Source organism: Phasianus colchicus, chromosome 28 (genome assembly GCF_987193195.1).
Source record: "Phasianus colchicus chromosome 28, bPhaCol1.hap1.1, whole genome shotgun sequence".
Taxonomy (NCBI): Eukaryota; Metazoa; Chordata; class Aves; order Galliformes; family Phasianidae; genus Phasianus; species Phasianus colchicus.
In genome coordinates, this window is record NC_143463.1 from 3,352,493 (window position 1) to 3,367,285 (window position 14,793).

At 46.0% G+C, this 14,793-nt stretch overlaps 1 protein-coding gene across 4 annotated transcripts in view; it reads left to right on the plus strand.

Annotated features, from left to right (window-relative positions):
- The first annotated feature begins 26 nt into the window (after positions 1-26).
- Positions 27-14,793, plus strand: part of PTBP1 (polypyrimidine tract binding protein 1) — a 28,280-nt gene continuing 13,513 nt past the window's right edge. Inside the window, exons 1-4 of one of the 4 annotated variants that reach the window (XM_090126270.1) lie at positions 27-145; positions 3,444-3,474; positions 13,086-13,161; positions 14,071-14,243. In XM_090126270.1, the coding sequence (XP_089982396.1) occupies positions 138-145; positions 3,444-3,474; positions 13,086-13,161; positions 14,071-14,243 (288 nt within the window). In that variant the 5' untranslated portion in view covers positions 27-137. The remainder of the gene's footprint in view (positions 146-3,443; positions 3,475-13,085; positions 13,162-14,070; positions 14,244-14,793) is intronic. The other 3 variants (XM_090126267.1, XM_031604221.2, XM_090126269.1) reach the window with 3 other exon arrangements.

A 14,793-nucleotide genomic window follows, 5' to 3' on the forward strand; every position in this document is an offset into this window, starting at 1 on the left:
AGCCAATGGGATGCTGGCGCGGGTGAGGCGGGCCGGGTGGCGCCGCCATTTTGTGAGTCTATAACACGGAGCGGTCGGGCTCGTTCCTGTTATTCCGGCGTCTCCACTCCGTTCCCTGCGGGTCTCCTCCGTGTGCAATGGACGGGTGAGTCTCGGCCGGCGCGGGCGGGGCTGCGACGCTAGCCGCTCCGAGGGACCGCGGGGAGCGTTACGGGATCCCTCCCGGGGTCCGAAGGAAGCGGTCGAGTTGTGGTACCGCGCCGGGGGCTGGGGCGGTACCGGGAGGAGGAGGAGGAGGTGGAGGGGGGGAGGGGGCACCGTGGGCGCGGTCGGACCGCGAGGGGAGGGGAAGGAGCCGGGGGGTGCTGAGGCGGGGGTTCTTTACCACAGGACGACGAGCGGCTGTGGGGGGCGAGAGCCGCGCTCTGAGGCTCCCCCCCCCCCAATCCTCCGCTACGGTGCCGGGGTTCGGGAAGGCCGCGCTCAGCGCCGCACCGCTCCGCGCCCGGAGGTGGGAGCGGCGGCTCCGCCCCGCTGGGTGCTGGGGGCCCGGCGGCGCCGCGTGGGCGTGAGGGGCTGGAGCGCGTCCCCGCGTGCGCGCGCGTGTGGGAGGGGGTGGCGGGAGCGGGCGCACCTGGCGACGGGAGCGCGCACCTGGAGGCGGGGGCGCGCTTGCGGCTGATTCACTCCCATTGTCCGCAGCGGGGAAAGGCGCGGGGCTTCCCGTGTTTGTGGGAGCCTGCGGGGCGATGCGGACGCTGTAAGTGGAAGTAAAAGCAACCGAAACCTTTCTGAGGTGTATGGGGAGGGACGGGGTGCGGAGCCACGGGTTCGGCTCTTCGTTTTTCAGATCCTTTGGCACAGAACTCTCTGCCCCGCTGGTTCTGCTCCGGGTTTTCCCCCTCAGCCCGTGACATTAACGTTTGCTTTAAGGCTAAAACTGCGGTTTCTCGCTGATCTGATTCTCGTTCCTTGTTGAGCTGCAGTTCTTCCCAGAGCCCCCAGAAAAGCTGTTTGTGCTCCCAGCGCCTTAAAGCACAACAAGCCCAAGGTGGTGCTCCTCATGCATCGCGTGGCTCGGGAAGTGGTGTGCTCTTTACACTGAAATAATGTCTGTTTTCATCAAAAAGGAAAAAAAACCACATCCCAAAACTATATCTTACAGTACATGCAGTTGGGAAAGCTGCTTTGCTGCATGTGTTACAATAGCTCTTAAGTTACAAGTGTGAATTATTCCTGGCTTATGGAGGATCTCTGTGTGATCTGCTTACCCCAGGAAAGCTGTCCCCTGCTGGAGTTTCAGCAGATCCTCTGGTGGCACTGTGTGCCTTCAGCAGAGCTGTGATTTCTCCTACCCAAAGTGATGCCTGGTTTGGTGTTTGGTTGATCCTTACTGCATGCAGGGAGGGCTGTTTGGGAAGGGATTCAGGTTCTGCCCTGCTGCTTAATCTTTTATCTGTTAGCGCAGGAATCATTTCATTTTATGTTAAGAGTAACTTCATTAAAGGTTGTATTGCCAGCTCTTCTAGAAAGTGAACTATGAATCCCATATTGAGGCTTGTTATATGATAAGAACGCAGCTGAAGATATAATGTGCAGGAGAAACAAATGAAAATATGACGTTTAATAAAAACTAGATTGGTGGTGCTGCTGTTAGTTCTGTGTAGTTTATCACATGGGTTGCAACTCTCAATAGTGCTTGGCATGTAAAAGCTTTTCCTGTTGGATAATTGTAAAGGCTGTCCCCTGCTAAGGCGACTTTATGTAAAACATTTCCTGTGCCTGAGGCCCGCAGGAGGAACAGGAAGCAGGAGCAGTTGCTGGGGGTAAGGCTGAGAGTTTTGGAAACTGGAGAGATTCCTTCTTCATAATGCACTTTGCTGGGAATACCTTAATGACTGAAATCCATGGGTCAATGAATGTGTTTTAATTGATGAAACGTATACTCATAGAATATGTATAGTTGCTGTAGAATGATTCTTTAAGCTGATACGTACAGATGGGTGTGATTAGCTCCTTAGTGGTGGCCCTGGCAGTGCAGCAGAACTCATCTGAACCTGAGCAGAGCCTGGAGAATCCCAACCCCTGCGAGGCTGCAGCTCCAGCTGCAAACTGCTGCGGTGTGATGACATGGCAGGTTGGGTTGGAGGAGGAAGTGTGAGGAGCTGAGCTGGCCTGGGCGTGCGTGACAGCTCATTTGTGGAGCTGGTGAGATGGGAATGGCTTAATAATAAGATGGAGCAGTATTTAATTCCCTAAAAGATGAAGCGGTGCAGAAGGGCAGGGAAGGAAGAACGAGTCTGTAAGTTTTCTGCTGTTATTGGCTGAGGTTTGAGTGGTGTTCTTGAATACTTCAGATTTCATGTTGTCGTAAGAATGACTGCACTGCTTTCTGTTAGTGCTGTGTGTTCTTCATGGCTGCAGCTAGCCCTGCTGGGGTCCTCTGCCCTGAACATTTGGACTTTGTCAGTGATTCTGTTTGAAAGATAGGAGCTGAAATGGGTGGTGCTGCACGTGGTGCTCCTATCTCAGTTGTGTTACATTGCTGCTTTGCCACGGGTTGGATTTTATTTATAAAAATAAGTAAAAATCTTCAATGCGAGGGTGCAATTGAAATTCTCTGCCTGCCTTGAGCACTCCCACTGGAAATAACATCCAGGTGTGGTGATGCTCTGGAAGGTTCCTGGGGTGCAGTGTGACAGACTGATTCCAGCAGGGGAGATGCTCTGTGGGTGTGCATGGAGTGATGGCTGCTGCTGACAAGAGCTAGCACAGGTTGCTTGGTGTACAGCTATGTTCACGTTGATCATTTAATCTGAAATTCTCACTTCAAAAGCTTAAGCATCTGTGATAGTTGTTTTTTCCTTCTGCTGTGTTAGGCTGGGAGCTGCCTGGCTGTGCTCAGGTGGAGCTGGGCTGTGAGCACCAATAGCTCCGAGCATTGCTGGTCCTCATTGCTGAGCTGGCTGCTCCTTCAAGGTTAAGAGAGGGTTTCTTTACAGAATAGGGGAGGTTAACTTCATCCAGTGTCAGGTTTTTTAAGCACGGTGGAGGTGACTGTTGGTGATGGAGCTGACTCTTGACACTTCTGCCCTTGGTTTAGTCAAAGGCTGCATTCTCATCACACTGCATTCCTGTGAAGGGAGAATGCTGGACTTGAGCAGCGTGGGCTTCTCAGTTTCAGCCCCACAGCCTTATGCTTAAAAGGGGTACGTTCCATTCTGGGCAGTGGAAAAGCTGCATTTTTATTTTCCTAGGACTGCTGGGTCTCGGGTCTCCACCATCACCATCTAATAATTTTCCTTTGTATGAACTGTCCTTGGCTCACCTGCAAAGACAACTGTGCACTTTGACTTGCTTTTTTTCTTACTGCTGTAAACTATGCTGGATATTTGTGGCAAACCTATCTAACTTTTTAATCCTTTTCTTTCTTTTTTCTACAGCATTGTCCAAGATATAACAGTTGGTACAAAGGTAGGCACTTCTCACTTTTTCTCTCTTTTTACACTGCTCAGCATCTTGACCTAATTTTAGCCTCGCCAAATGTAGATCTTGAGCTTGAAGGGGTTATTTCTGGTACCATGTCCGTTGGTTTTAACCAGAAGGTAATTTAGTTTCATGTGCATTAAAACTTTTATTATAGCTCAGCACTTAGCTCTTGGCATTTGGACATTGATTATCAACTGTCAGAAGAGAACGTTATTGCATTTAGGAACAGCCCTTTTCCCCTGCTAAAATGTCAAGCTGTACTTGTTATGTGTGTGCTAGACAATGGTTCTCAATGGAGAAATTGGTCCTTTCTCTTTAGAATTCCCCTTCTGCCACAAAATGGAGTGTTTAGCTGCTGATTTCTATCTCCTGTGAGTACAGTAAATATGACCTTTACCCTCCAGTCTCAGGTTCTGAAAGTGCAGACCTAACCCTGAAACTAAAGTGCTGACAGGAGCCTCCTTATCTGTGCTGCTCAGTAATAGCTGCTGTGTTCACAGGATAAAGCACATTCCTCTGAAATGCTGAACTGGAATGTGTGGGACAGATTGGCGCTCCTTGGTGTATTAAGGGCTTTTTATTTTCCTTAGTGAACATGGTAGGTAATGTTCTGGGATCAGGGTCACAGTAGTTCAGCCCTGCTGGTTCTTATTTGATAGTGCATGGATGTGGATGTTGGCCTTCAGAGGAACGATTGTACAGCTTTGTGGCTGTGTTAGTATCTTCATTATTAAGTAAGGAACAGAGATGTGCGTCAGCTCAAATAGCTGGTGGAGCGATGCAGTGTGAGATAGGGCTGATGTGGAAGGGAGCTGAGCTGATGTGGTGTGAGCTCTGGTGGGTCTGTGCAAGTGGAGGAGAAGTATTAGAGACAATTTGCTCCTAGAGAGCAAATAGTTGTAATATTGAGAATACAGAACTGGATGTGAGTGCTGTAAACACAGGTGTGTGTGTGTTAGTGCTCCAGGGTTTCTGAGGAGTGTGAAACATGAAGAAAATCTCTTTAGCAGCTTGTAGGGGCAAGGTTGTTCTCACTTTTGCAGTATGATAATCTGAAATCTGAATCAATCATAGTGACAGCACGGCGTTGTCAACCAGCACTGAGCACTGCCTGCTGCGAGGAGCTGAGCTTCCACTGAAGGAGGAGAAGGGGAAGTTAGAGCACGGACAGTGCAGGCTAATAGTTCCTAGCTACTTCACAAAGTGAAGCAAACAGTCTCTTGACCACCACTCTGAGTAATCTGATTAATCTGGGTTGAAGCCCCCTAAATTGGAATTAATGTTGCATCTGTTAATCTGCAGCTTTAAGCGATGCTTCTACGCAGCTAAATGTGACTAAGAAGCTTCTGAAACTGTAATTGTGGTCCTCTCAGTCCATCTTGAAAAGCTTCAGGATGTGGTGTTGCATGCTTCATGGTTCTGTCTGTGGGGCACAGAGCAGTCAGGTGGTTATAGTGAGGGCTGGGGGAAATCCTGAGCTCGTGCTTTCACTCCTAGCACAGGACAGAGCTGTAACAGCCTCAGTACTGTTTGGCCATTGGGGCAGAGAGTGGAGAAGTGCACAGAAAATGAAGCTGTGTGTTAAGGCAGGCAAGGGGAGGGTTGAGATGGTTGAATCGGATCTCAGAGCAAAAAGGGAAGTTGAAACATCTTGATAAAGGTAAGTTCTTAAAAACTTTTTCTGATACAGCCATGATATCTGATTGCTTAAGTCATTGAGTATGTCAGCGTAGCTTATGTAACAGAAGTTGTGTTGTCAAATGGTGAACTGTAACATTTCATTCTTATCGTGGATTTTGCTGTAGGTGGGTTAAAATCTTGTCTGCAGCAACAAAGCGAGGGCTTCTCTTAGAGCTGTGTGCACAGAGCGAGATGCAGGCAGCTCATCACCAAGTTGTGTAATCAATTGCTTGTTGAGAGCACTTATCTCAGTGGTAACCATTAAACCTCATTGGCTGCAGATCTTTGTGATGCTGCTGTTGCTTCTTCAGTGCTTCTATTTCCATCTGCTTTCCTTTGGTTTGCCAGAAAGCAGTTGGAAGGACTGCAGAAGGTTTCTGTAACATCACAGAAACATTTCAGTCTTCTCTGCTACAATAACGACATTGATAGAGCTCTGTTGTTCTGGTGTCATTTTTCTGACCCCTGGGGCATCACTGAAATCGCTTTGAGGATTAACTGATTTTTCCCTCCCCCCCCATTCAGAAGCAGATGTTCCTTATAATTGCTTGATAACTTACCATAATGTGTAGCTGCAGTTTAGTGATCTGCTGGCTTTATAAAGCATTTCTAGCTGCTGGCTTGAGCTCCTAGGCTGGACATGAGTGCTTCACCTGGAAAAGTGTTCTTGGCCTGGGGTGTAAACTGACTCATTTTCTCTATGTGCAGAGAAGGTAGGAACACAACTCTGTCAAGCTCCTTAAGGCATTAGGGGATGAGTCTCAAAAGCTGTGAGCTCTCTATTTTCTTGATAAGAGAACACTGGGCACCTTTTTAGACGTTCTTGGTGTGACTGAAATACCCCAAAGCTGGAGACTTCTTGAACCAGTAGGGAAAGTGTCTGTAACCCAAAAACACTGCTGAGCAAACTGTCAGGGATGATTTACAACAACGACCTCTTGGTTGTCTCCCTGCTGTAAGATGTTCTGGGTTATTGCAGTCCAGCTTTCAAATGGAAGGCTTTGTAGAAAGGTGTACGTTTGCTCTGCTTTGTTTTAGAGGTGGGGTCTGGGCACCTTTTGTAGGATTTTTTCCCATCCTTCACGTGTTATGAATCCTGACACGTTTGTGTTCGTTATACAGAGATTGTGTTGTATTTATGTTCTGTAACTGAAGTTCCCAGGTGCTCTCATGGCTGAATACCTGAGTGCTGTGCTGCCTGATGCCCATGTTTCTGTTGGGTGGTAACTGTGGCCATTCCTGGGAATTCCCATTCCACCAAATCCTCATGCTCTTCAGTCTGAAGTATGTCAACTTGTTTAGGAAACTCATTACAGTTCTGTTAAGGACTCTTGATGTATGGACTTCTGGAATGTCCTGTAGATTGGAAGCACATGACTTGAGTCTCTCATCTGTCCATGATTTAATATCTGGGAAGGAAGGAAGCATCTCCTTTAGATGGGGGCACAGTACTTGGGCTTGAAGGTGTTGGGTCTGGTCTGGGCACTGTTTCTAAGCAGGACTGCCATAGAGAGAGTATGAACTGTGATATATTGTAATTCTTGAAAGTTGAATTTCAACTAAAAAATGTTGCTGGAAATGCTGAACAGTCATTGTAGTTTCTCTGTTAAATCGAGCTCTTGAGAAAAGATGACACTTCGAGGAAAAAAACAGTACACTTTTGTGGCATCTGAGAAGTTAATTTTTAAAATGGGGTTTGCTGGAGTGTGATACAGACTGCCTGCATAGAAGTGATTTGTGGTCAAGCAAGGATTTTTGCCATGGGAACAGTAATTATGGCTTCAGGCAGCGGGCCAAGAATGCTGTGAGGAAATTCCAGTCCTCTCCTATGGCTTTAGTGAGAGGCTGCAACAAGCTGGCTCTTGTGGCCTGCCTGCAACAGGCGTGATCACACATGTAGGGCACATGGCTGCAGCACATGATGGGGAGGGGAGAAATGCTCCATCTCATCTGGGTGATCTGCTGTGCAAAGTCTGCTTTTGTGCACCTGTGTGCAGTTCGTAGGTGACTGTCCTGTGCAGAAGCAAGCAGTGAGGAATGGCGGGTTATGGAACTGCCTAAATTCTTTCTTAGCAGGATTTAAAGGTATTGGTTGAAGCGCAGGTGGTAAGCAAGGTTGTTAGCAGAGGCTTATCAGCTGTCAGAGCTGCCTAAAACAGTTCTTCACTCTGCATCTAGAACTCTACATGGAAACAAGCTGAAGCTGTGTGTGCTTGGGAAGAGGTGGAGATGCACACTTGCTAGTGAGATGATGACAAACGTGGTGAGGAAGGGTGAATGTAGTTTAATTTCTACCTCCATGGGGCTCTTATATGGCTGTCTGCTAAGCTTTGCATGAAAACTCATCAAGTGCTGCTCTTAGTTCAGCGTGTGTTGTGGTAATCTCAGTGTAATTGCTTGGTCTGTGCTGAAGCAGTTTCTGGTTATTACACAATAATGATTTGGAAGGGATTGAATTAGTGTGGGGTTCCTTCTGAACCTGCATGCTCAGTTTGGCTTATGGGTTAGGTCACCAAATATTCCTTCATCGCTTCCATCTGTTCCAAAGTGATTCATCCAGCGGTGTTTGTGTGCTGGTATTTGTGTTCAGCTTTATGGAGAACCTGTCTGCTCTGCTGTAATGATTAGAGGAGCTCAAGGCTGACTGCTAGTTAAGTTTCAACTTGGGAACAGTGGATCATAAAGCCTGGGTGTGTGCTGTCCTACAAAGCAAGAATGACTGCATTGCTGCAGCGTTTGCCGTTTAGGAATTTTAGAGCTATTTGCAATGGCCACACCTTTTATTTGCTCAGAGGGCAGGTTTGTTTCATGGAGTGTCTCCATAGCAGCTAAGGCTGAGAAAGAAAGTCAGGGAGGGGCTGATGTGATGAGGGGTGAAGGATCTGGCTTTGTAAAGCTGCTGTGTGCCTGAACTGAGGCATGCTGTTGCCAAATCCCACCTCGGGTTGTGGCAGCAGTTGCTTAATGTCATGCTGAAGTTTCTGGTGTCTCATAGTGTATGTATAGATGGGAGTTCCTATAGACATTGTACCAGGTGTTGTGGCAGTATGTACTGTAGGGAAACAGGCTTTCTGAGTGCCAAGTTGTATGCAATGCTGTGACCAACAAATCTGGTTTCCAGGATGCTGAGAAATGTGAGTACCCAGTATGTCAGCGTGAGGCTTACTGGGAAGTTCAGCATGCTGGCTCTTATGAATGGCCATTACACTGACTGTGGCCCAGACAGAGATGGGGCTGTAGCAATTTAAAAGGCTCTGAGTTAAAGGTGCCAGGTGTTTGCTGTCCCCAAATGAGCAGAGTTTTTAAATAGTGCTTGAAATCTAAATGTGCTAATGCCCACATAGCATCTGGCTGGATTTAACTTGCAAGTGTTCCAGGGATTTCTGCACTTGAATCAGAGCATCAAAATCAGCCAGGAGCCACTGAGTGGACTGAGCCCACCCCCCAGCTCTTATTTTTGGGTCTGATGTCCCATCTGTGGGAGATGCAGTTACAGCTGAGAACCACTGCATGGTGCAGTGCCATGGCTCACCTCACAGCCATGAAGCAGGCTGCAGGCCTCAGTTGCTCTGTATTAATGTTAAATATCCTCCTTTGAAGGAGAATGTGCTTTTATCACGTGTTCTCCAGAAGTGTTTTCACGCACAGATAAGGATCTGATATTTTTCTTGCTGCTCTACCATGAAATAGGTAAAGAATACTGGGGGCAGGAGGGGAAAAATGAGTATTGGGGGTAGAATGAGCCTTGCTTTGAGTGAGGCTCCTGTGGGAGATGAGGAAAACTTGCACCATTCTTCCTAGTAGTTGAAATTTATCTCCATTCCTATCTCTTGAATCTCAGCAGAAAACACTGGAATGTAACTAAAAATGTGTGTGAATGAGGTCACTGGACTGGATTTTCCTTACCAGCTCCTTTGCAGAGAGATTTGAGTCTCAAAGTATGCATTCTTCTGTTCCTTTGGGACTAAGCTCATGTGGAGCCTTTGAAACACTTTGGAGATGCCCAGTTCTTTCTGTGCTCTGAGTCTCTCCTCCACTTTTAGCAGAGCAAAGGATTTGGGTAACTGTGTGTGAAAGTGTTACTATGGTGGTCTCTTGCAGGGTCCCAAATCTGCATGATTTTAGGAAGCACGTAGTATAAGAATGATGCTGATTGGGCATGCTTGCAGGGCTGGAAAGGGTGTTCAGAGGGATGCTGGTCTGTTGATCCCATCTGTTAAAATATGTATGTATTCTTGGCCAGCTAGTAGCTTGTGCTGGCCTTGCAGTGATGGGTGACTTCCCCTGTCTCCTTTTGCTAGTAGCTTTGTGCTGCTTTCTGCTAGTAACACTTACCTTCTTGTAGCTGTCACCACGTACTGGTATCACCTATTGATCTTTAAGTTCATGCTTTGATCACTGTGTGTACACCTTAAGCTTTTTGCACTGGCAGAATGTGGTTGGTTTATTGTAATGTGAAATGAATGACAGGACATGGAGTGGCTAAGGGGTTACATTGGGCAGCTGGACATTTCTGTAGAGTTTCTAGGTGTGCCTTTCTTCATTCCCAACCACGGTGAAGTTTAGGTGTGATCCTGGTGAGAGTGAGCCAGATGGTTAGTGTGTTATGGGCTAAATATTGGGTTTTTAAGCTCTGAAAGCAGAGGCTAATTTGAAATTCTTACAACTCATTTGTTAAAATGTGCTTTTAAAGCCAAAAAGTGGCTTAGAGTTTGGGGGATGGTTGAGAATGTAACCTGGAAAAATAGAGAACACTGGGATTCTGCCTTGCAGCAGGTTTCCCTTCTCTAATTCATGAAAGGCAGCTAAAATATTGATAATGAGCCCACACGAAGCAGGAGTGTTGCATTAATTTAATGCAGCTTGAGCAACAGGCCCTCCATAGCTGTGTGCTGAGGACAGAAGGAGGTTGCTGTCATAGCAACACTCCCAGGCAGTGCTTTACCTGTCAGCAGAGTGTGTCTAATTGGTGCTGGTGGTGCTGGAAACAGCCTTACCCTGGACTAGGTAAGGCTTGGCAATGCAGCTTTAAAGATGGTATTTTTTTCTGTAAACAGGAAGAGGTTTATTAACTGAGCTGATGAATTTATGCAGAGCAGTGTTACTGTGTTAGCATAGTGTTGCTTCTGTTAATCTCTTTGTAAAAATATGAGCTGCAACAGAATGAGCTGAGCAGAAATGTCAGTCTGAATTATCTGTGAGTGGGGTGGCTGATTTTAATGTGAAGAGCTGGCTGATGTGTGGCACAACTGGGCTTCTCCCAGGTGCTTGGGAATACAAAGGCAGAGGAGTGCTGTGGGCTGAGCCTGGCCAGCAGCCCAGCACCCACACAGCTGTGTGCTCACCTCCTTCCCTCCTTATGGCTCAGAGTTCTGCCCTTAAAGAAATAAAAACATTGAATAGTTCAGGGTCTGCACTTTTTGTTACTAGCCTTTTCAATAATGCTCAGAATCCGCAAGGGAGATGGTGCTGGCAAGAAGCTGCATCTTCTGAAACAACCAGACTTGATTTGTTTCTTTTGGGTCTGGTGCAATGCATTGCTTTGTATGGGGCATTTGAGTTTATTTATAACACAGTTTTAAAGAATAAAAGACCTCTTGGCAATCACTGCAACCATAAAGGCAACTGCTGAGAGTCCCACTGATATTCCTACCACAGAGTGTGGATGGATGGAACTGTCTTCAGTTTCCTTCGGGCAGTGTTTTTCCAGAAAGCACCCACCAACAGAGACTTGCAGTTAGGTGAGTCCCAGCAGCACCAATGAAGGAAGAAATGCAGAGGAAAAGGCAGCAGCTGGTGGGGTTTCCCTCTGGTGAAGGCTTCCCTGCACCTACTGTCTGGTGTCACCCCAGCTATGGCCTGGTCTCTCCTAAGCTTGTTCTCTTGGCATTTCTGTGCAGGGCCACCAGGGCTGGATGTGCAAAAACCAGCTTGCCTCTTGCTTGCGCTCAGAAATCCCAGTGCTAATTACAGCAACTGTTAAAAGGGCCATTGCTCATTATGACTTTGTTAGGTGACATTGCCATGGGTGCTTCTTGCCTTTGCAGGACCAGGTCAGTGCTGTGCAGGTGATCAGCAGCAGCACATGAAGCATGGCATTGGAACCTGCCCCAATTTCACCTATTCAGTACATCAAAGTTCTCGAGCTCAGCTTTGAAGAGCAGCACCGAGCAGTCAGACAAGAAATTCAGGATCTGAAGAAGAAAAAACCTAATCTCCTGTCTGTAATTCAGTGTGCTGGGCTCAGTGTGTGACCTACTTTCCTGACCTGTTCCCTGTGCAGCCAGCAGAGCTCCTGTTGCTGTGCAGGTCTTGTTACTGCAGGTGCCAGCAGATACTTGGGGGGGGCTGGGGGGGAGTAGCATCCTGGCAGCTTCCATTGGAGTGCCTGGGTGGGAGTGAAGGCAGGGCTGGGCTTCATTTCCTATTGCTGCTAGGGGTCTTCTACTGTGACACTGCTATGTAAAATAATTTGGAAATTAGAAGAAGGTGCTTTTGGGTGTTGAATTTACGTGGCCGTGTTTGCTTGTGCTCACAGTGAGCTTTGAGGTCCTTTGCATAACTTGTTTGAAATTCTTACTGTTTTTAAGTATAGCTTGTGCTAAGTTGTAATGAAATGTACCGTTTGCTTTTAGTTGTAGAAATGCCTTTTTTCAACCTTCTTAATTTTGCTTGGTTCTGGTCAGTTCAGATCATTTGGGTCACAGGGAATGCTGTAATGAGCTGAAGTTGCATGCAGTGGTCTCAGAGCCTCTCAGTGTTGTTCTCAGGGAATGAAGGGAGAGCAGTGCAGGTGTGTGAATAGATGGAATTACACCTTGCCTGTAGATAGCAGAAGGCCTGGAATAAATAAATGCATGTCTATTAGTTGTGTAGTATCAGTTTGCTTGGGCAGAGTGATTCTGGTAGGAGCCCTTTTGGGAGTTTTGGTTAAATAAGCTCTGTAAGGCATGATGCTGCTCTGTGGAAAACCAAAGGAAGATACTTTGCTGTGCTGCTCTGCAAGTAGCTGTGCTCACTTCAGTGTGGAAGTCTTCCTGCCAGAGGCAAGGGAGGATGTGGTCACAGACCTTGTACCTGTGGTGCTTGTTTCTCAGCTTCAGAATGCTCAGTCCTTTGGCTGAAGTGTTTGCTGAGGTGTTGCTGTACTGTTGCCCTGTAGAAGATATTGCTGCTGTTCTGAGGGCTGTGGCTGGAAAACAACCCTGTGATCTGATAATACACATTATCCTATATGATTCTACTTACCTACACCTTAGAGTAGCTTTCTTCAAGGAGCTTCATTTTCTTTTTTTTTCCCTCCTTTTTTTTTCTTGGGGGAGGAAAGGGGGGAGTTCCATCTATTTCTTAATATCTCCAAGTTGTCGTCCCATTTTCACTGGAGAATAGCATCTTTATCTCATCACTAAGTCATAAATTGCCTTTTGCTTAAGACTTCCTCTAGTCTTGGTAGCCCACAGTAAAATAATTGGTCTGATCTTAATGAATGGCATTAAAAACATACTAATGAATAGATGTCAGCTATCTGCTTTGCTATTTCAGATCAACTACCAATGCTCAAGCTTAACCTTAAAGAATGAAAATCAATCTGACACCAATCATCAGAAATGTGGTTATATTTATTAGGAAGCAGTGAATATCAGTGCCCAATGCTCAACGCTGGCTTCAGACAACTCAGCAATGCTTCAGCTCCTGAGATTCCTGGTGTTTACCTCGATGGAGCCATTGGATAGTGCTATTCAATTACCAAATTGGATCTTACTTATATTTAATTGATGATGATGAGGCTGACTGTCAGTATATTTTCACTTGCGCTTCTGTTCAGCTTCTCTACGCCTTAATATCAGTTGTTCTATTCAGGTGTTCTGAAAACAGTAGAAATGCTGTCAGTTTACCTTTCTTCTTTTCTCTTCCAGCGGGGATCTGACGAGCTTTTCTCTACTTGTGTTACTAACGGACCCTTTATCATGAGCAGCAACGCTTCTTCTGCAGGTAATACTGCCTATAAGAAAAGAATAGCAATTGATGGGTGTTGCAGATATTATCAGGAGGTCTGATTTTGGTTTTTTTATATATATTTTTTAAATTAAAAATGTAGATTTCTAATGCTTACTAGGTCTTTGTAAGTTTATTGTTCAGCACCATCTTGTCTTGCACCTTGATGGTTAGCAGACTGAAAAAAATTTGCTTCAAACCTTTTGTTCTAATGATTTTACAGTAATAAAATAAGTTTTGCTGTAAACTGGTGTCTTTTGAAACACAGTTGTGTTTCACGTAGGATTATTTAGGCCATATATAGCAAACTGCTGTTGTTTATTCTGGGAGTCTGACACCATCTAGAGGTCAGTGATCCCACCCAGAACAGAGTTTTGCCTAATGTGCTCATCATTGCTTTGAATTATCTTACCTTGAGCTGCTGTTCTCTTTTCAGCCCCTGGTTTTGCTCTGCCAGACACTATCAGCTGTCTGATAGTGCCATAGATGTAATCCAGCAGATCTACAACGTTGGGTTGTTTTTATTGTTGTAATATCAATTGTTTGAAAAGGACATCATCAAATCTGCTTCATTGCTAAGAATGCTGGAAATAAAGCAGCAGTCTGAAATAACAGATTGGAATTAAGCAGTAGAAATGTGAGTGTCTGGGGATCTGCGTGCTGCAAAATGGCCACTGGAGAGTATGTTCCATTGCAGTGACATTCAGCTCCATCACTCACATGCATGTAGTCTGCAAAGGAGTAAAACTGTGTACTCAGACTCAAGTTAAATTAGACAATAGATTTTCTCTGTAATAGAAATAATTGGACAGGGAGCACAAGATGCACATCGGAAGTCCTGACTGTGTGTTTGCTCATCAAACTCGCCCTAATGAGCAGCTGCTCTTGTTTTTTTTCTTTTTACAGCTAATGGAAACGACAGCAAAAAATTCAAAGGGGACAGCAGAAGTGCTGGGGTTCCATCCAGAGTAATCCACGTCCGTAAGCTCCCCAGTGACGTCACGGAGGCTGAGGTCATCTCTCTGGGCTTACCTTTTGGCAAGGTCACCAACCTTCTGATGCTGAAAGGCAAAAATCAGGTACAGTGTCCACAACTGACAGCAGAGGTTGACAAAGACTTGAGTTTGTCATCAGTAAAGCAGCTCCGAGTTGTCAGAACAACTGTTACTCATTCGGATTGATAACTTCTGCATGCTGTGTTTGACTTTTCCATGGCTGTCCCATGAGCTGTAGAAAATACTATTTTCAGGCTGCTCAAGTAGCTGAGTCCGTAATTATTGGTAGTCATTTATAATTAGCATCATGCTTGTTCTTGTAGATTACAGGCTAGGTAAATGGTTTGGCCAGCAGTGCTGTGAGTTGGCCTTTTTCACTGCAGCCAGTTTGGTTGTTGAGTAACCACCACTGTAACCTTGCACATTAAGGATACCTTTCCAGATAGAAAAAAATGAGCTGGGTGAAGCTGAAGCACCACTGGATAATGCAGAAGGTGTTGTGTGTGAGCTTTGTGACTGTAATTGTACAAATTAAGGAGTTAAAAAGCAAGCCAACTTTAATCATTGCTTCGAGTACTGTGTCTTTAATCCTAGGGATGAAAATGTGCCTCTGATGTGTAGTGTGATTTCATGG